Source organism: Haliotis asinina, chromosome 2, assembly GCF_037392515.1.
Source record: "Haliotis asinina isolate JCU_RB_2024 chromosome 2, JCU_Hal_asi_v2, whole genome shotgun sequence".
NCBI classification, from domain to species: Eukaryota; Metazoa; Mollusca; class Gastropoda; order Lepetellida; family Haliotidae; genus Haliotis; species Haliotis asinina.
Genome location: NC_090281.1, coordinates 36474532 through 36497245, shown reverse-complemented (window position 1 = coordinate 36497245; position 22714 = coordinate 36474532). Strand labels below are relative to the sequence as shown.

Genomic DNA, 22714 nt, shown 5'->3' with positions numbered 1-22714 from the left:
AACGTAGAGTTACTTTTGCCCCTTCATCAGTTAATATAGAGTTACTTCCTGTCCCAACATCAGTTAATACGTGGCTACCTTTTTAACCTTCATTAGGAAATAAGGTACTACTTCTTGCCCTTTCATCAAGCAATGAGGGGCAATAAGTTTTGCTCTTCATAAGCTAATATAGTGTCTCTTCCTGTCCCCTGCGGGGCAGAGTAGGAGTACTTCTTGCCCTTCATATGGTAGTACAGGACTACTTCTTGCCCCTTTGATAGGTAATGCATGGCTACTCCTTGACCTTCAGGAGGCCGTGTAGGGATACTTGAGCTTTCATCAAGCTACTACTTGCCCCTCCCTAGGGTAATCTACGGCTATCTCTAGCACCTTCATGGGTCTTGTTGTGCAAAGATATTGCATGGCGTGGCTCTCTGCTAATTAGTGTGATCTAAGTGCATCTATTTCATCGACCCCACAGAATTTAGAATAACGTGTTACTAATTGCTTTCCTCCGAATTTTGTTTATCAAAAGTTAATATTTAACTGCGGAGGTGACCTTCAAAACACGCATACATGGAGATCATCTGAGAATTGTAAACATATAAGCACAGCTGGATTGAGGTCGAAAAAGGTCAGGGTTTTCTGCCATCTTAATATAGTAGGGTCGGAGGAACAGATGACGTCGTTCAACGGGAAATACAATGTTTACACAAAGCATCGGGTGGATTATTCTTAAAATGATTTCAAACGGTATATGATTACTGTTTGTCACGACAAACCACCCACATTCCATAACTATACAGCATCGCGATATTCCTCTGCAACCCACCCTTGCCCTTAGACCCCTACTTCAAAACGAGAACTTCAAGTGCAGATCACAGGAGCAATTTACAGACCGAGGTTAGTTTGACATCTCAGTTCAGAAGATAACCTTACATAGAGCCTGCCCCTTCTTCCTTTATCAACTGTCTGTCAACTATATATCTTGTCTTTATTGGATATTCGCGTTTAGTCTTATCACTAAAAGGAATGGTGTCATTTGCGTAGAGGCCATTTTTCTGTACATGAACCCTCTACCTCCACTGGTGCCAGAACAGACATGACATCGTCGGTGTTCGTTTGCTGGGTGTTCCTGGTTAGCCTGGCATTTGGCCAGGATCAGACTCGAAATCCAGGAACATTTGGCCAGGAGGTTGTGGAAGCTGTGGTGAATAAGATACGGGAATCCTGTATCTTCCCTCACGACAAGCTCTTCCTCAGACGCCTGGCCTACGTGGCTTCTCACGATGGGACAGACTCTAAGACGTACAGACCTGGCTACGATGGGGGGATTTGGCAGGTGGGTGTTGGATGCTCTGCGAGACTTTGGCCTGTTTTAATGCATCATTTATTGTAATGTTTTACCACGATGTCGATAGTTACTGTGCTTGTTTGTTAGTGTGTTTTTGTATCGCCACAGTCAGTAATATTCCAGACGAGACAGTTAACATTATTGACAACTATACACAATTTGGCTACGATAACAGGGCAGGGGCTTTAACAGTTGAAGAACCATATAGATAAATATCTTATTTAGGTTACCAGTACCCCATATCTATATGACAAAAGGGTAATAACTAGCACATCATATTACAACTAGTCCTTGATCTGACAATGTCCATGTTTACCCCCAGATTGACCAGGACAAGTTCAACCTGATCAAGAACTCGGGCACCCTGTTCGCAGATGTCAACAGGCAGTTTGCCATCGACTGGAATACAGTTCGGTGGTCTGATCTCAGGAAGCCTCTGTACTCCGGACTCGCTGCTGCTCTCTATCTGACCACCATTACCGAACCCATCCCACAGGGTGTGGAGAAGCAAGGCTCTTTTTATGGGAAATACTTTTTCGTTGATCCCCATGCTGCAAACCTTTTTTACAGAGGCTCAAAGAGTTTTGATACAGGTATGCATTTAGCACTGTCAGGATCATACTTCAGCTGTTCCTAATGTCTGATATTTAGTTGCCACTCTTAACACCATACATCTTGTAATGCAAGTACAGTAAATCTCTGTTATGCCATACAATATATAGGCGTGAAGATTCGGGTCCTCAGCACGCCATGCTCGCCGTAAGAGGCGACTAACGGGATGGGATGTCAGGTTAGCTCACCTCCTTGGAACATGTCATCGGTTCCCAGTTGCATAGATCGATGCTCATACTATTGATCACTGGACTGACTGATCCAGACTCGATTATTTACAGACCGCTGCCATACAGTTGGGCGTAAAACTAACCTCACTCACTCTTTTGACCAGCATGCACTCAGCACATCAGACATACTCACCCGTCAAACATATCTGCTTACCTGGTTGTCATCCATAGAGTATCGTAAATTCCTATTTCCTTCTTTCATCCTGTCAACTTTTAAAATCCCAGTCAAACAGATAATTGATAACATATCTGTATTACATTCATGTCTAGTTTTCAGCACAGAACACACAGTGGCATCCTAGAACATCGTTGCTTTGGTGAATATCGCCCTGTGGTACAATTCCGCTTATGTATACCACAGACTTCAATACCCCATTTGTGTTTGCAGGTTTCGTTTGTCACCACCCTGTCAAAGTCCATGTGTTGTTATTGTGTCTGACTTCCTACAACGTACAAACGTACCCACTAACCTGTATATACTCTCCCTTTCCTAATACTGTTCATCACTTGCATGATAACGGTGTTAGATCCTACACCGAAACGTCGCTCTCATACCAATAAAGAAGTTGTTCATCCATATATTGTCATCCTTCCTAAGTAGCCCCATATTCACAGCGAGGCAATGCGATAAATAGGGATTATTACAAGAGTAAGTGTGTCATAAGAGTTATACGAAACGAGTGTCAATTTTTCGCATTGTCCGAGCGAGAACGAGGGCAATACATACTTTTGCATGACTTTCGTATAAGTCATTAACACACTTGCTCAAGTGTCATTACAGTTTTATAATCCATTTTGACTTCTAAATTTGTGAAGTAAACCACGGTAAGTAAGTGTGACGGCCTTCCTCATTGAAGTCGGGTTCAACTGGTTAATGACGTCACACACGACGAAACCCTTGAACCACTGTTGCTTGGCAAAATTGTAATGTACACATGTGCACATATGATAATTATGACACCGGTTATGTTTCACCACGTGGGTAATAAAAGACCAATATGAGACAATGCGACGTTGTTCCATCTGTGATTCCAAACATTCGACTTTCTGAGACAGTACCTCCATAATTCACTACCTTGACCGACCAACTACCATGACACTATTGATAACTCTAATGAGTCCTCAGCCATGATGTACTGATGAATTTGTGTTACAGTCTGTGCAAGAACTGACCTCGATCTTGCCTTTTTGGTGGACGCCTCGTCTAGCCAGGCTCCGGAGGATTTCGAAAGTGCCAAAAAGTTCGCTCGTGAAGTCGTCGACAACTTCAAAATTGGTATAGACGATGTTCGTGTAGCTTTTGTGACATTCAGCACGGGCTTCAACTCCCAGTTTGATTTCAACCGATACAACGACAAAGTTTCCCTGGTGAATGCAATTGATGGCATCGTTATGGACAACGGGGAAACAGACACTGATGAAGCCCTGAACTTTGCTTCTGAACACCTCTTCACACCCGCCATGGGTGCCAGGGACGGGTCGTCCAAAGTTATTGTTCTTCTGACGGATGGCCAATCGAGTAATCCTATGCAAACTGTGCTTGCGGCTATAGGGGCACGGAACAAAGGAATTACCATTTTCGCCATTGGTGTAGGCGATGGCATCGACAGCACAGAGTTGAGGAATGTCGCCAACAAGCCCTACTGTACCCATGTGATAGAGCTAAAGGGCTACTCGGATCTTGGTGCTCTCGTCGATCAAATGCAGCAGGTTTCTTGTAAAGGTATGTTAAATGTGTCATCATACTTTTCATCTTCATTTCCTGACCTGTCTGTCCAAATACACAGTCCAAAGGACCGCGGTCTTGAAGTCATCAGTGTAGCTCTCCACAAAATACCAGTAGTTTGAAATACCAAATTGTTTACAAACACAAAAATTAAACATATTTACTTGTAGAAAAGAGTATGTAATTGTTTCTAAACGAAACACATCTTTTGATGAATTCTGTAAGATTCTCGACAACGTGTATTGTTTTTATGATAATGCCTTCAAACTGAATGGGTCGATTTCCTTAACTCAGTTTTGTCTTGAGAGTAACTCAACCAGTCTGATTATTAATACCATGATTATTACGACGTTTACGATACATTCATTGTGACAGTTTTGTTTTGCAGCACCTGCTGTCCTGAACACTGGCTACTATAGGTATCAATGTTCGAAAGGCGGTCTGTACCAGATTGTAACAAATGGTTCACTCGTACAAGTCACTGTAAGTTTAACATCCAGACAGCATAACACATCGTCGGAGGTACTTCAATACAAATGTACATTCAGTCGAAACAGTTTCACATTCAGACAGTTTGACATTCAGTGGGCGGGTCTCAGACAATGAAATGTTCAGTAGGCGATTCTCCCAGACAGCTTAACATTCAGTATGCGGTTCTCCTAGACCCTTTATTGTGAAGAGTAATGACGTTTCGAAGTATATGGAATTCATCTGATAAAGAAGTAAGAATATACTTTGAAACGTTGTGACTCTTCACAATGAAGAAGTTGTCATCCATAAAAACTCGTGTCTTTATGTGTATCACTTGTAAATGCCATTCAAAGACTCTATTTAGTGGGTGGTTTTCCCAGACAGTTTAACATTTAGTAGTCGATACTTCGAGGTAATTAAGCACTTTGTGCGCGGTTCTTCCAGGCAGTTTAAAATAGGCAGTTTAAAATTCAGTGGGTAGTTCTTTCAGACAGTTTAACATCCAATCGGGAGTTCTCACAGACAGTTTACCATCCAGTAGGCAGACCACACAGTACAGTTTACCATCCAGTTGGTGCTCCTCACAGACAGTTTAACTTTCCGTGGCGGTTCTCCAAGACGTTTTACTACTCAGACTTCTGTTGACATTAAACTTCCATTTCGTGGTTCTTTGAAACCGAACACCTTCTGAAAAACCACACACCGCAATGAAACATATATATTTGATGACCGCTAAAACAGACTGACAACAAGCGGTCACGCTATGGTGATTTACTTTAAATGCCTCCAATACTTATCTATCACATTATAATGTCTTCCTTACAACATTTCGATGACGACTTTACTTATGTTTCAGTCCCATCCAAGCTATAAGTGTGTATATTCTTTTGCCTATGCGTCTATTAGTACTTCACATCATAGAAACTCGGAGTGACAGCTCAAATATTCCCGACTGTGCAGAAATATGACGGAAATTTTAGACCACGACTTGATATGTCTGTAAATGTGCTGTCTGTGTCGAAGCAGTAATGCCTGCGGTGTGATATACCTGTGACGTCATATGATTGTAATTGAAACTCAGCCGTGGCATACTTGTAATGTTTTGGGCGGACAGTATATCTGTTGTAATCCTCATCACTACGGCATGAGAATCGTGACGATCTGCCAGTGCCCCTATTTTCGAAACTATCTAAGCCCTTGGGTGTCCTGACTTTGATCCTAGGGTCTAGGATGGTTGTCCTATCTTTAATGATATCCTAGCGCTGGGATTTAGAAACCAAAATTTCAGGTCATGATTTTCACTCCCCAAAACTGAAATAAATTGAAGACATTTCTGGCATTTTTGGCAGACTTTCAAACTCTAAAGTAAATTCTCCATCTCCTCCTTGATTATATTTTTCGAATACACTAACATAATCGATACATTTGTTCTTGAAGTGTGGTACTTCAAACAAGTAGTTATTAAAAACCAATAATGCACTGTTCCAAAATACTAGACTGTGTACAATCCACGTACACTCGTGGAAATCTTTTAATTATCCACATTTTCAGATTGATGTTACTGACGGAATGGTGGACATTTATGGTTCCCTGAGAAATCCTTCCCCAAACAAAGCAGATTCCGACTTTCTCAGGTATAATGTCACTTATTTGGACAGGGTCGAGTCCAATTGCATGGTAATAATGATCTTTGGTTTGTCAGTGAAAATAATCGTAAACACGATGGCCCATCTTCTGTCATTTACCTCACGCCAATGTACCGAGGAGCAAAATAAAGTATACCAAGTTTATTTTCTTAAATATGTTTACTTCAACATTGTGAAAAGTGAGACATGGTTGTGTATTTTTTAAACATAAATTAGTCCTGTTTATAAAACAAACAACTTGCTTTTCAGTAATTCAGTTCTGAATACATCGTCCGTGGTTCTGGTCGACCAGGAACTGAAACCACTGTACCTCAACGTTACACCGACTGGGCCACCCACTGGCTGCACCGGCAACTACACTATCAGGATCGGCAACGTTGAAAAGGTCAATCCAGGTATGTTTCCATATAGAAATCAGAACAATATGCGGGTATGATAATTAAGTGTGGTAGGAGGAACGTCTATTATCCCGTGCTATTCCGTGAACAATACTTATCTGTGAAGCATTGAAACAAATGATAGTTATTCTAGAAATGTTCCACGATTTATATAACTATTTATATGGAGCTGACGACAGATAGTGTTTTTAATATGCATGAAAATGTTAATATGCATGAAAAATATTTTTAGATCGTTAATATTTAAATATTTCTTATACATCAATGTCTACAAGATATTTATCCGTGCTGTATTCACTTTTGTTTATGTTCTGTTTAAACAACCGATGCAAAATATATTCCAGTTTATTCGCTGTTCTTGTCAGATCTCACTAAAGTACGTATTTCAAAATGCATGTAATATGGTAGCAACAGCTTTTGCTCTCCCTCACTTGAGATTCTTACAGCTCATTTCAACACCTATCTAACTGAGATATTAGAACTGACTTGAACTGTTGTATGCAAGTAGAGCATACCCATAAGGTGTGGAGATCAGCGCTACACAAATACCCTGATTATAATAAAAAATAGATATTTACTCTGTTATCATGTCATCGTGCTTGTATTGGTAAAGAACGGATAAAAATATTTGCAATTATTTTTATAAACAATTCCCATTTAAAACCCATCTAATATCTGTACCAGTTGTTCTATATTCTAACATTCTCTTCAATGAAAACGCAATCCCTTTTATCCCTTTGTTTTAGGCGTGTCTGTCACGTGCGTCGAGCGTGACTTGGCGGGGCCTTGCGATATTTCCTATATCTACCGACACTTCTACCAGTACCATCCACCACCATGTAAGTACGAAACACCGTTTGGGTTTGTCGAACCTCGGATAACTCGAAGTATATAATAGGTTTCTCCAACTTCGACAAAAATGTGTTTCCCACTACTAACGAACCTAACCAACAGTGGATTTGGTTAACAGTATCCAATATTTACCACAGGAGGCAATATATTCGAGAATAGGATGGACACAATGTTGGGCCTTGGCTCCGTTACTCAACGGGGAGTAAGGGGGACAAAAGGTATCGTTGTTCATGCTGTCAACAACTAGTTTGCCTGGCCTAGTCGATTACTTACTGATATTGATATTGTTACCTTTACTGATCTACATTATAAGTTGTTCACTGGTCGTGAGGGGACCATGTGCTCATCTACCCTCGAGGATACCAATATGCTTCAGATAATGTTACTAATTTAGGGAATCAAACCAGGTCCTCGGTTTGAAGAATGCTTTAACCACTAGACCTCCCCACCGCCCTAATATTCCCTTACATCATGTTTTGACTTTGTGGACTCAGAACCTGTGGACCCTCTGCCACTGGAACATTTTCAGTGAGACAAGACCACGGTAATAGCAACCGCATGTCACGACTTTTTAGACCCTACATCCCTGGAATGCATTTCAGACAGTCAACAGACTAAGATTTTGTGTTGACGGTGTTGTTGACTTGACTGTTTTGCTGTTGTGGTATTGCTGTTCACAACGCCAAAATTCATTACCTAATCCCCATACCCAATCCGGGAAAATCTGGTTTAAAATCTGTGTTTGTCGTAAGAGGCGTCTAACTGGATCGGATGGTCGAACTGGCTTGATTGAAACGTCATCGTATCACAATCGATGCCCATGTGTTGATCACGATGTTGTCTGGTTAAGACTCGATTATTTACAGACTTCCTCCCACACTTGTAATATTACTGGGTGGTTGACACGGCAACGTATCACAATCGATGCCCATGTGTTGATCACGCTGTTGTCTGGTTCAGACTCGATTATTTACAGACTTCCTCCCACACTTGTAATATTACTGGGTGGTTGACACGGCATCGTATCTCAGTTGATGCTCATGCTGTTGATCTCTGGACTGTCTGATCCAGACTCGATTATTGCGGTTTAGCTGGACTAGTGTTGTGTGCAGCGGTAAATAACCCACAGAGACATCTTAGAGTGTTGATTGTTAATATTATATTAAACGTTGTATGCTTCTCTCAAGGGCAGGACTACTGGCTCGGTTAACACTGCTTCTACGAGGTGTACAACAGAGCGTATTACCCGAAGGATAATTTACCACGTATTTATATTACCGTCAATAGAGTTTAGTGATTAGCGTGACAGCGGGTAATATTTTTTCCAGTTGTCAACCTCTTGGGAGGGGTGACACGAAAATTTGTTAAAGCGTCATGGACCAATTAAATTAAAGTCTTTTACATGCAGATAATTTTGTATATTTGACAGACTACTACAGTAATCCCTGTACCCCTGGACGACCGGGCTTCATGATTCACCCATATGACCAGACAAGGTTCATCATCTGTGGCCCAGCAGGTCTCTATGAGTTCCAGTGTTATCCCCACTACGTGTATGACCCTCGGTTTAAGGACTGCTTCCCCGGGGAACCCAGCACTCCCACGACCACCACCACCACCACGACCACCACCACAACCACAACTACGAGAGCTCCACCTAGCACCTACGCGCCTCTTTACAACAACCCATGCAGTTTGGCAACAAGAGCACAGTTCTTCCCGTACCCTCCCGACCCAACCAAATACATCGACTGTTCCAATTGGCCCAATTACGGCTACATTAAGTCATGCGAGCCAGGGAAGATCTGGGACCAGATGGATCTCACATGTACGTACAGATATCCGGTTAACCCAACCGACAGAACCTTGGACAAGGACTTGCCTAACCCTTGCCCGCACCCCTTAAAGACGGGAGATCTGTTCTACTACCCCCATCCCACAGACAAGCACATGTTCATCCATTGTGACCAGTACGGTGATGCCTATGAGAAGCATTGTCAAGGCACAGAGGTTTGGAAGCAATCCGTCCTTCAGTGCCTTCCTGAGGGGTTCATTATTGGCTGATTGTTTGTTTCTGCTATTGTTATTTGTTTTACCTGGTTAACGGATTCACCAGTTCACACTTTTATATAATTACAATCCACTTTTACACACACACACAATTACTGCTTAAGTTATTTTGGTTATTTTCCAGATGCTTTGTTCACTTGCCTTACTATGTCCTATATATGTGATCAAAAATGCGATATCGATTTAATGATCAATAAAGTGATCGATGCTTTTAAATCGCGTTTTGTATGTTTAGAGATGGAGTTGGTTGGTTGGTCGCTTTGTAGTTAACATTGAACTTACCAGATGCCAGCGGCTGTCTGCGTGTAATGGAGTCTGGACCAGGCAATCCAGTGATCAACATCATGAGCACTGATCTGAGAGAACGAGATGGTTTACTCAGCATCATACGTGTGTTCGATGGTTTCAAGCACGTAGTAAACCCATAAGACCTGCAGTCGCCATATAGCTGTAATAGTGCTGAGTAAGGAATAAAACTATGTCATTTATGTAATAAAGCCATAACTATTGAATAACCTTAACGACATATCTCTGACACAGGTTTCGATGCCTACTTCATCAGAACATGTGTTTATGAGTCACTGTGAAAGACTGTTGAAACCAGAATCCTGCCTCAACTATACCACTTGTCACAAATCATGCAAAGGCTAGTGAACTGTTCATGTGAGCCAAACATGAGACCAGCTGGTTCAATTCCTAAAAGCAAATAATTTTGATAACAGTCATGTAAAAGATGGAAATGCCATCCACGTGTCAACCAAAACACATTTTGAAAGCTTGTTCGAAGATATTCAAGGCAATTCCATTGAACATTATTTGGATCATTCGTGTGTCAAAGACGGAAATGTCCTCAACATTACATATTAAAAGTTTTTCCCAGGACCCGTTGCTTTCGAACTAGTTGATCTATTTGAGTAAAATAACTGGAAATGCTGATTGGGAACACTGTCCAACAACACTCCTAAGATTAGTTGGTGTCACTAGTCTAGAAGTTATATAGGCCCAGAACTGTTTGACCAACTCTCGTATGATACACTTTGAAATCATGCAAGATTGACACCTGATGAACTGTTTATCACATTTGCAGCTTAATGATTCATGCCATGCCCACAATATCTTATAATCTATTTTTGTAATCTTGTGCCTAGTTTCTACATTCAAATTTCGGGCTAGTGATCTATTTTATGGGCTAGTAACTTCCAGGCATAGCTGTTCCGACTGGCTAGCAAAACACTTCAAACACTGGTAATGGGGCTCTCAAACCAAGAAACAATCGGGAAGAACTGGCATTTGATAATAATTAAATACAAAGTATACAAAAACTGAAGATGAAGTTAGCTGGTGGCGATACATATACATTAAGATGTTTCACATGCTTTCTTTGAATGTCATTTTTTTTGCTTAAGTTGAAGAATTCCATAATAATAACCTCCAAACCAAGTTGACGCTATCAAAATTTGGTTTGTCTGTCCTAAAAAAAACAAGAAGTCAATCATATTTTACTACTTGCTAAAGTATTCATATACACTTCAAGCCTTAAATAGCAAGATATAGCTTTTGCAGGATTCTTGTCATGCCTCACATGATGACATGTTACGTGGAGTAGAAACCTAGTAATGTCATGTGCTCATACTCGGCGTAAGAAATGGCAGTTCCGCGGTTGATTACATGGTGTACTTGAGCTGCACGTGTTTGGTTTTTCTATTTTCAGTTCATTTCGATAACGTATATACACGATGTACAGATTTCAAACTTTCCACTCCCGAGCCTCAGTCTGAATACAATCACGTGATCGAAGGTCAAAGGATACCGAAGCAGGCTTTCCACTTTTGTCATGTCTGAAACAAATATTTCTCTTAGCTGAGAAGGATTTACACTCCACAAAGCGTCTTAGCTAGCTTCTCTTATTAAAGCAAGTCTTTATGTATTTGTATTAAACTAGTTGATTCTCTTTTGCTGTCTCTTAACAACCGGTCGTTTCCTCATCCTTCAAGGGGCTACCGGTAATCTAGCTGTTAAACCGTTCCCTCGTCACCCGAATTCCCCAATAATGGGTGCAAAGTTTGATTAAAACTAAACTCACTCACTCACTCATTCACTCACTCACTTTCCCTCGCTTCAATGCATATTTGAAGAACCAAGGGGCTTTCACACTCAACTCCCCTACCGTATTTCGTAATTTAAACAGCTGACGCAAGCTTTTTTACAAAATGCCACACAGACAGTTAAATGACGTTTTTCATAAACATTTCATTCATCCTTTGACCTCAGTTTGGTTCTTTGCTTGTCAGAAACATCACCCGACATTAAGCGTTAACCATGATCGTTAGGAATGTCTACTAGCTAACAGTACATTCATATCAACTTGTCCTAAACAATGGTCGAGTTGTCGTCAGAGCAAACATCCTGATTGGTTGAACCCGCTGCAATGAAAACAACATAATTAAAAACCTCTAGCCTCAAGACGAGTGTGTTCTCTTTCTAGGAATGTTGTGTCTGGTTGAAGTGGTCGTCTTGCCCTACAAACGCCACAGTAATCCCCTACTTGACCTAGTGTCACGTCAAACTAAAGACATAGGTTATCTCAATCAGGTTTTACCCCATTGAAGCATTTGTGACGCGACCGTGTTTGTGAAGTTCACTAGCATACTATAACCGATGGAACTTGAAAATGTGGTCACATTTTTTGATCGATTATAGACTTGTGCTTTTCCATAATATCTAGCTTAGCGTGGTCACACATCATGTATTGTGTATTGGCCAGTCTTCTTTTGGGGTTGGGCGTTGCCATCGTTCAGGACCAAACTCAAGTTCCAGGAGCATCTGGGTCTGAGGTGACAGAGGCTGTGGTGAACAGAATTACAGAGTCCTGCCTGTTTTCTGATGACAAGATGTTCCTCAGACGTCTGGCGTACGTGGAGACGCATGATGGAACAGACACTAAGACCTACAGACATGGCTATGACGGAGGAATCTGGCAGGTGAGTGAGTGAGTGAGATTGTCAAAGGTTGCAATATTCCGACCATCGCGGAGAATGAAACCAACAATATACAGGTAACCTTTGATATGCCGAACCTATGGTTGTGTCAAAGTAAAAGCTTCCCTGTGAAATACCCATCATATGTCGAACATCGGATAACTCGAAATATCTAGGTCTGAACCTGTTACTTTGACACAGCTGGGGCAGTTAGTAGTACCCGAATAGGGACTCGACACTGGTTGTTCGGCGTATCTGAATACGCATTGGACATTTCAATTCAAAATGCAAGTTTTGTGAAATATAGTGTGTCATGTTTTTAAATCGCCTTATACACGTAATCATTTTATTATATTTAAGGTATCTCTTGAACTATAACTAGTTTCAGAATCCTAACAAGAGTGGAATATAATGTGATTGTTTGGGCTAACTATTGTAGACATTGAGTTTAAAAGATTTCCAGTTAACGACATTTCACTTAATATTTAGCCGGTGGAGAACCTTTTACAGTTTTGTGTTCGATACATGGACTCGAGAATGGCCCAACAAACAAATGATGAAACGGTTAACATAAATATTTACATTAAAATAAACTAAGAACTATGATATGGTAGGGGCATTTGCATTAGCCCCTATACCCTGATCAACATAAAACCCTTTTTGTTAGGGGTTCATTCACACATGAATTGATAACGTTTTTAAACCATTACAGGGGAACTTAAAATAGTTTTGATATCGACAAGGCCGCATTGTCCACAGTTTCAAAGAAACGATAATCCATAAAATGTATTCTTTACCCCAGATCGACCAGAACAAGTTCAACCTGATCAAGAACTCGGGCACCCTGTTCGCGGACGTCAAGTCACAGTTTGCCATCGACTGGAATACAGTTCAGTGGTCAGATCTCAGGAAACCTCTGTACTCAGGACTGGCTGCTGCTCTCTATCTGACCACCATTACCGAACCCCTCCCACAGGGTGTGGAGAATCAAGGCACATTCTACAGGAAACACTTCCATGATGACCCCCACGCAGCCCATGACTATTACACAGCAGCGAAACAACTAAACATTGGTAAACAGATATAATATCATGACTTGACGCTTTAGTTGAGGTTAACATCAAAAAACATTCCTTATAACCTCTGTGTTGAAACCCCTTGATATCATTAGTCAGTCAATAACTGCTCCATGGTAAACCTAACGTTTTGAGCAGCAAGTGTATTGAGATGAGCCAGTTATGTACTGAATCGCAAACGAAACGTCACGTAGATAGAGGTTTCTGAAAGCACACACTTCATTTAGGTCTAATTAACAATCAAAATGAGGATTGAGCTTGAAAAATTATGCATAACACATTTTCGGGAATCACGTTTAGAGTTGACACAAACAAAATCACCCAGAATGGTACCATTAAAGTTACCTGAATAGTATCGTGTGCGACATCCACTGGTATCGATGACGGCCTTGCTTCGTGTGTACATGGCATGGCCGGTTGATGAATACCTTTAAGCACTTAGCTCCATACTCTGCGAACTGTCTGATGCCTGATCCAGACCCTGTCAGGGAGGTGACAAGCCGTGAGGAGAGGACCACGTTAAGGTAGGTGACAGCAAAGCTTTCTCCCGCGCAAATGTCGACGCTCTGTATCGACTATCGACATGGGACTGTTGTGCGTCCCAAACGGTCTGGCGTGTTGTCCCCGTCGCTCTGGTGAAGCGATCCTGTAGATGGTTGCTCACAATTTGACGGTCTTGACCTTGTAACTTTTTCATGACTGTCGTACGGAACCTTTTACCACGTCTTTTCTACATAATATATATATATGTTAAACTCAAGCGAGTTGGTTTTGTTCTAGCCACACGACCTCACGATCCCCATTTTGTTTGACTTTCAAACTTGATACACCCCCAAATAAATAAATAAATAAATAAATGGCCACATTACAATGTAATGTAAACAGTGCCATCTTTGTGAATATTTTGACACAAGATCAAAATGACTGAAAACAAAGTCTTTGGATGTTGATTATGACGGGAATTTATCCAATAGCATTCTCAATATATTTTATAATTATGATATTATCTGAGGACATAAAAAAGGTACCAAATGACGTATCGTTTTCATTTTCTGCAATTAGTTTATAAATATTATACCTCAATGAGTTCTGATGACTCATATATTGTGAACCACATTACCCATATATGTGAAACTTTGGAAATGGCTGTCCTAATGACCCTTTCAGAATTTACTGGAACCTTAACAAACATTGGACATGGAGGAGATAGTTAGGCTCACTACTGTCTTATAGCCCTTAGTGGACGTAGTAGGAGTGGTGGTAGTAGTTGTAACAATGGTAATGCAGATGTTTTTGTAGTAGTCGTCGACGTCTTTAGAGATGGTAAGACAGTATCAGCAACAGCAATAGTATTACAGCAGGGCTTAGTCGTCTTCGTGGCGGTGGTGATGGTAGTGTCAGCAACAGCAATAGTATTACAGCAGGGCTTAGTCGTCTTCGTGGCGGTGGTGATGGTAGTGTCAGCAACAGCAATAGTAATACAGGAGGCCTTAGTAGTCTTCAGTAATTGTGATGAAACTAGTAGTTGTAGTCGTAGAGGTAGTACAGTATCAGCAGCATCAGTAGTAGTAGTAGTAGTAGTAGTAGTAGTTTATGTTCCATTTCAGGTGTATATTAAGCTGATGTAGGTATTGTTGGATATTTAAAAGTGTGGATACCACACGTGATTTGAATCTAAGAGGTTATCATTTTGTTTTCAGTGTGTTCGCGAACCAACCTCGATCTGGCTTTCCTAATGGATGCATCCGGAAGTGTCTCAATGGATGACTTTGAAAGTGCCAAAAGATTTACTCGTAACGTAATCAAAATATTTCAAATTGGCCCAACCGACGTTAGGGTAGCTTTCATCTCGTTCAGCACTGGCTACAGATCCGAGTTTAACTTCATCGAATACACGACGAAAGATGAAGTTCTTGGCGCCATCGACAATGTCACCAAGGCCGGCGGTGGAACAGAAACTGACCTGGCTTTGAACTTTGCTTCTGAAGATCTCTTCACTGAGGCCATGGGTTCTCGGAATGGTTCCTCAAAGGTCATACTCCTGGTGACAGATGGTAAATCAAATGCAAGTTCAAGAACAGTGGCTGCAGCCCGGAGAGCTCGCAAAAAAGGCATCATCATCTTTGCCATTGGTGTTGGACGCCACGTGGATAACATTGAGTTGGTGGGCGTGGCAAGCGCGCCATCATGTACACATGTCATAGAGTTGTCGGAATATTCAGACCTTACCGCTCTTGTAAGTGAAATACAGGAACGATCTTGTAAAGGTGAGCGCTTTCAAATATATCCAAGAAGCAAGGGTCAAAGATATGTCAAGATGAAGTCCTCGGATTAGCCCTCGAATCCACTTACTTCTTCACTTCGAATACCAGCATCATGATAGGGGGCGGCTGGGTAGCCTAATGGTTAAAGCGTTCGCTCGTCACCCGGGTTCGATTCCCCACATGGGTACAATGTGTGAGGCCCATTTTTGGTGTCCCCCGCCGTGATATCGCTGGAATATTGCTAAAAGCGGCGTAAAACCAAACTCACCCACTCACTCATAATGATAGCATTTGGGGAGCCAGTGGACTTTTGAAATATGTTCGAAACTGATTCCAATTTTGAATCACATACCTCAGCATCCGTTTATCCCGGGTTCGATTCACCAAATGGGTGCATCGCAATGTTAAAAGCGCCGTAAAAATACTAGCTCACTCACTCTCAAAAGTATTTATATATTTGTTTGTTTGTTTGCTTCCTTGCTTGCTTGTTTTAGAAACATCGCAAGCGGATATCCGATCTATTCATGTGTGAGAGAAATCTATCTGTGTATATCTAAATGTTATACCCCTTCACTTCAATATTGTCTCTATTTCAAACAACGTTGACAGCACCAGCGGTTCTGAAGACAGGATCCTACATCCTCCCTTGCTCTAAGGATGAACTGTACCAGATTCTCACAGACGGTCCCAGCACCCAAGTCACGGTAACGTGGAAATAGGGTTGTCACGGTAACGTGGAAATAGGGTTGTCACGGTAACGTGGAAATAGGGTTGTCACGGTAACGTGGAAATAGGGTTGTCACGGTAACGTGGAAATAGGGTTGTCACGGTAACGTGGAAATAGGGATGTCACGGTAACGTGGAAATAGGGTTGTCACGGTAACGTGGAAATAGGGTTGTCACGGTAACGTGGAAATAGGGTTGTCACGGTAACGTGGAAATAGGGTTGTCACGGTAACGTGGAAATAGGGTTGTCACGGTAACGTGGAAATAGGGATGTCACGGTAACGTGGAAATAGGGTTGTCACGGTAACGTGGAAATAGGGTTGTCACGGTAACGTGGAAATAGGGTTGTAACGGTAACGTGGAAATAGGGATGTCACGGTAACGTGGAAATAGGGTTGTCACGGTAACGTGGAAATAGGGATGTCACGGTAACGTGGAAATAGGGTTGTCACGGTAACGTGGAAATAGGGTTGTAACGGTAACGTGGAAATAGGGTTGTCACGGTAACGTGGAAATAGGGATGTCACGGTAACGTGGAAATAGGGTTGTCACGGTAACGTGGAAATAGGGATGTCACGGTAACGTGGAAATAGGGTTGTCACGGTAACGTGGAAATAGGGTTGTAACGGTAACGTGGAAATAGGGATGTAACCTACCCGAATCGAAAAGAAAAGTAGATGACATTTCACTCTCGATTATCCCATGTGTTATTCTTCCCTTGTCTTTCGATCAATACCCTGGATGTCGTCTTCGCCTTTGCCACCAGTATCTATAGTCTTTGTGGCCATTCTGCATTTTCAGGTAGTCGAGGTACTAGTATTCTATATACCAATTCGAATATTGACGTGAGCACAGGGGTTTGTATTCTCCTTCTAAAACATAATACCTGCATTTTGTATACGCAGGTATTTTACTTTCAGCCTATGAGAGAGCAAGCTCGTCGTCGGTGTAAGCCTAGTGCAGGTGAAGGACAGACATGGCGGACTCGATACCGCTATTTTTAATAATAAAGTCATGTGTGGCAGGTACAGTTAAGAAGTTCAACCTATTTCATATGAGAGGTTAGAGGCTCGAAATCCCATAGTTCTTACCCAGAATTCGCCCAGAAACGACAGGAGGGTGTTTGTCAACTTTATGTGAGTTCCGTTTGTCTCTCTATACCATTCTTACATGTTGATGGCTCTCAGAGAACGAGTGATAAACCGATCACGCATTATTTTCAGCAAGTCACTGTGAACGTGAAAGGTCATGCCTGTTCATTTGAATAATTACACTCTCCAGTCAAAATTTAAATAAACCTGACTTACAAAGAATACACTATGTGACATACTAAATCATGCTTTTTAATTCAGGTAAGCGTGGAAAATGGACATGTGGATATATACGGGTCGTTAAGTTATCAGTCACCCAGCATAGCTGTCAACAGTTTCCACAGGTGAGACGTGTGAAGACGTGTGATAATGTGTGAAGACAAGCACGTGTTGATAAATATATAGAACAAAACGTGCACAGGGCTGGGGCTGGGCTGATGATTTAATATTTAAGTGATTTAAACTCAACCACAGGTGATATGTGTCCACAGGGTACAGGTACAAAAATCATTTGAAGTTAAGCAAAGTTGGTTGCAGAGAGTACTTGGATGGGTGACCGTGTTTGCCAGCGAATTTAGGACTCAAGTCATGCCCCACTCAAGTCAAGCACACGTGATACATATGGTTTCAACTTGTGTAAGTGGGTTTGTACAAACTTGCCCCTGGTCACCGCGCAGAAAGATTGGGTACCTGGTGTGATAAGCTATGTGACTATAACCTTCTAACGCCTAACATGTAGCTTGGGTTATCCGGGATAAACTTTGTGATGCGCCTTTGAACAGCTTCGAGCAATACGTGCGTGTCAATGTGCGTGTCTCATTTTGTGCCTCGTTGTGTGTGTGCGTGGGTCTATATGTATACTGTCCGTCGCCACACGGTCAGTCGTCTAGCCCGTCTCCAAGTGTCTAACATGCAAACTGATGTCAGGGCGTTTTTGTTTCAGTACCGCCTTTCCAGGAATCCCGAGCGTGGTGCTTCTGGAAGCAGGTCAGGATGTGCTGTATCTGAATGTCACTGCATCGGGACATGCCTGTTCCGGCAAATACACCATTACAGTGGGCGACCTGGAGTGGGTGGCACCCTGTGAGTAGACTCTCACCGCTCTGCAGGTCAGGTGTCTGACAAATTTTGTCCAGACCACCTCCCTCCATAACATACGAATACATACATCCGCCTTGTAACCTATTCTGTATCATTAATAAAAGATCCTCTCTTGTTCCCTTACCCAGCCCTTCGTAAAAATACAGCCCTACAATTTCGGCCATTTGTTTGGACAACCTTCTTCCATATCTTATGAAAGCATACATCTTCCACCTTGTTCTTTTGTAACTACTCATGTCATGCCGGAAGCCGGATGACGTACCCTCCTCGTGGCCATGTTCACGACTGGGTCCTGTCTTAGCGCAAACGGGTATGGAAATAATAACTCTAAATTTCTGAACTTATTTCACAATTTACTGCGATCGATTCAGTTGGTTCCTTGGCAAAAGAATCTTCTTGTAGGTCACTGAAAGATGTTTGTAGTCACTTCATTTTCAACTTCTAATCCAGACTTTTAATGAGTAGTCTGGAATGGCAGTCCTCGATACGAAATGTGTGTCCTAAATTTTCAGAAAGTTGTTTTCCAAGCGTGGATCCATCGTGGGAGATTATCCCTTATTTCCGACGTCATGATGTTGCTGTATTATTGCTGAAGGCGAGTGAAACCTTTCTCAGAGAATAATATCTGTTTTCTTTCCAGATGTCTCGGTGATTTGTGTTAAAGGTGCCTTGGCCAATCAGTGCTCTGTAACGGATATCTACAGACACATCTACAGGTTCCTGCCTCCACCGTGTAAGTTGGTCGAGTTGGTCGACACGACACCACAAAACCAAGGACTGATCTGGTGTCAGTAGAGTGTACATGACAGGGGTTTCCATATTCAGAAGGGTTGCACTGTGACATCGGGTTGTGCTAATTCACCTGGTCTGTAACAACTGGTATAGGGCGTGTGACAACTGGTCTTGACGTGTCTGTCTGTCCTTCTGCCTGGCTGTCTTTCTGACGGTTTCTCTGTCTAATCCTGTTAAATGAATGAGGTGAGAATAATACAGACACGTATACTCTGGTTGTTTGCAGACAACATCCTCAATGCTTGCAAGCCAGGGTTCCCCACGAACAAGCCTCATCCCCTGGACCAGACAAAGTTCGTCTTCTGCAGCATCAGCGGAACCAGCTTTGTTTTTGAGTGTCCAGCCCACCACGTCTACGACGTCGTGACTATGAGCTGCATCAGTGGCGAGCCATCAACAACTACCATAACCACCACAACATCAACAACAACTTCCACTACAACAACAACAACCACAACCAAATCTACAACAACGCCTACAACCACAACTTCTGAAGTCGACACTTTGTACCCTACAACCTTCCTTCCAGGCAACCCATGCACCAGCGAACATCTTGCAGCGGGACTTTTCCTGTTTCCTTACCCTCCTGACGAAACGAAATACATAGACTGCTCCGTCTTTCCAAATGTTGGGTTTATCAAAAAGTGTGACGCTGAAAAGGTATGGGACGAACTGGATTTGACTTGCAGGTTCAAATATGTCATTATCAACCAGACAGAACTGATCTTTGATAGGGCGATTCCCAGCCCTTGCCGACCTCATTTGGACACGGGATCACTGTTTTTCTTCCCTCACCCTACCGACAGAAAGAAGTACATTCATTGTGACCAATACGGAAATGCCTTTGAAATGATTTGTCCTGATAATGAGTATTGGAACGAGGTTGTTCTCTTGTGCGTTCCTGAAGGATTAATAATTGGTTAACGTAATTATAAAAATTCCCGTTACCCCGAGATACGTTTCGTATCGTCTTATAAAATATACATGTATGTTAATATTTTGCATGTAATATTTTGATTGCAGTTTTATTTTAAAAGGGTGGTGCTGCGGAGGAGGGGTGTGTGTTTTGACGGTTTGTAAAATCTAACCTGAAGCTGACTCTCACTATTCAAAATTCTTTTTTTCAAGTGAACACCGGGTATGAATGAGCTTCCACCTCCGACTTCTAAGTATGTATACAAAACAAGATATTGCACTATTTTGTAATGCTGACTTGTTTGACCTGATGACACATATAATAAAACCAGTTGAGACGTGTCCCTATGTGGTGATTCCAGGCGAGCGGCTTGAATCCGTGTAAATCCTCATACGCTTCTGTCTAGATGTTTATGTTGAATGTAACCTGTGGGGTAGCCCAGTGGTTAAAGCGTCCGTTCGCCACACCGAAGACCCAGTTTTGATTGAGTACATTATATGAAGCTCTTTTCCGGCTTCCCCCGCCGTGACATTCCTGGATTATTGCTAAAAGTACTCACAGACCAGAACAGACCAAGCATGTTAAGTGTAATTCTATTGACATATTATCAAATGTATCTTGTGTGTTATTGGAGCAAATGGTACGCTGTAGCAATGCTTTAGGGAAGCAGTACGTGTATACAAAGGGACATTACTCTGTTATCATTATTTGTCAATCCAGTTTTTAATCCGACAAAGATATCAGCTGTATGCGACGGTGGTATGTTGGTCAGCCTGTCCACGGTTTAAGTGTGATAACTGGCCAAAATCTCAGATAAGAAACTGATATTTGGTATTTCCGGGACTTGTATTTGTATTTGATACCACAATCTTTTCCATAAAGTGTCACTGAGTTGTTTTAGCGTCACAGTGCTTCGGGAACATCACAGAACCAGAAGTGATGCAGTTTTAAGGTGTTCAACACATGTGGGTGAAAATGGGAGCATGCAAACCATCATTAATAAACTGTGCTTACCTATGATTACAAGATTATGGCTTAAGCATGCATGTGTGCCTATATGTCTGAATTAAAAGTAGTTGTGTTGGCAGACCCAACAGGTACCAACCAGGCCAGCCATACAGGAACTTGCATTGTCCGTGTTGTCGGGATTTCTTTTGAATTGGTCTTCAGTAACCCATGCTTGTCTTAAGAGGCAGCTAACGGGATCGGGTGGACACGCTTGCTAACTTGATTGGTACATGTCATTGAGTCAGTTACGTAGATTGATAGTCATACTGTTGATCACTGGCTTGTCTGAGTCCGGAGTCAAACTCATCTCACTCACTCACTCACTATTACTGACGTGCACTAATCAGGACAAGAACAAGGACTATTCCTTCAGCGTCCTAACCGTAACGCGACCATAGATCTAACCACCAACCTCCAGTTCTACATTTAGACGCACTGTCCACTTGACTGCGGAGAACGCCCCGTTATTGTCCGAATGGAGAAGTAATGTGAGCCTCTTCCTTAAAGGGGGACTGGTGTGTGAGGCCAGATATTTTTCCGGTTTCATTCAAGACATAAACTGCTGTCTTAGAACAAACAGTTTCTTAAAGTTTATTTAATCGCATATAGATATGTTCCCCCTCACTGCACAGGATAACACGTCGTACTGTCAAACGATAGACGGGGACAGACCCTGGACAGTCGTATCCAAGTGCACTAAGTTGCCTCAAACACAATCAAAGGCGCTGGGGTAGTCAAATTGTTGCTCGTCACGCCGAAAACCCTGGTTCGATTCCACACATGGGTACAATGCGTGAAGCCATTTTGGCTTGTCCCCGGCAGTGATATTGCTGGGATATTGCTAAAAGCTGCGTAAAACCATATTCACTCATTATCAGTCATGTCTCAGAGCTAGAATATTCCATTTAATCGGTACCCGCGAAGGACAACTAAGTGGATTGGTTGTAGTTGCGTAGATCGGTTGTCTTTCCCAGACTCGATTTAACCTTTCATTACACTTTTACTACAACCATAAATGTGTTGTCATCGACAGAAATGTTTTATGCTTATCTTTAACGAAACAAACTGCAGCTTAATTAACACTAGAACCGCAATGTTCTAAAAATGTATTACTTAAAACAGTGACAAAATTACTTGACATATCAAACAAAATAAGACCTCCTAAAGATTCATTAATCATATCAAACATTCTTTTCCACTTTAACCTGTATTCAAATACAGGACGCCTCAAACATTCCCACGGCGCGACACCGGGATGGTGGTCTTCCTCCATAAAAGAAATCGCGTTCCATGTCAATTTAATGATGGGAGTTACCAGTTTGTCGCACAAAACCACGTACACATTCCTGCAACGTGTACACAGCCTCTCGTTGTTGTCCGACACTGCACTAAGGCCTTGTCACCAAGAGTGTTTGAAGCTCTGA

At 42.0% G+C, this 22714-nt stretch overlaps 2 protein-coding genes across 2 annotated transcripts; both read left to right on the top strand.

Moving 5' to 3' along the window:
• The first annotated feature begins 854 nt into the window (after positions 1 to 854).
• Positions 855 to 9850, top strand: LOC137273672 (uncharacterized). The gene is made up of 8 exons (XM_067806465.1): positions 855 to 1321; positions 1656 to 1926; positions 3332 to 3898; positions 4290 to 4384; positions 5924 to 6006; positions 6268 to 6413; positions 7163 to 7255; positions 8698 to 9850. The coding sequence occupies exons 1-8, from the start codon at positions 1082 to 1084 to the stop codon at positions 9330 to 9332; spliced, it is 2130 nt and encodes a 709-aa protein (XP_067662566.1). The 5' UTR covers positions 855 to 1081; the 3' UTR covers positions 9333 to 9850.
• A 2031-nt stretch (positions 9851 to 11881) lies between these two features.
• On the top strand, positions 11882 to 21412 carry LOC137273667 (uncharacterized). The gene is made up of 8 exons (XM_067806460.1): positions 11882 to 12319; positions 13119 to 13389; positions 15093 to 15659; positions 16266 to 16360; positions 17735 to 17817; positions 18417 to 18556; positions 19215 to 19307; positions 19593 to 21412. The coding sequence occupies exons 1-8, from the start codon at positions 12083 to 12085 to the stop codon at positions 20288 to 20290; spliced, it is 2184 nt and encodes a 727-aa protein (XP_067662561.1). The 5' UTR covers positions 11882 to 12082; the 3' UTR covers positions 20291 to 21412.
• The last annotated feature ends 1302 nt before the right edge of the window (positions 21413 to 22714 follow it).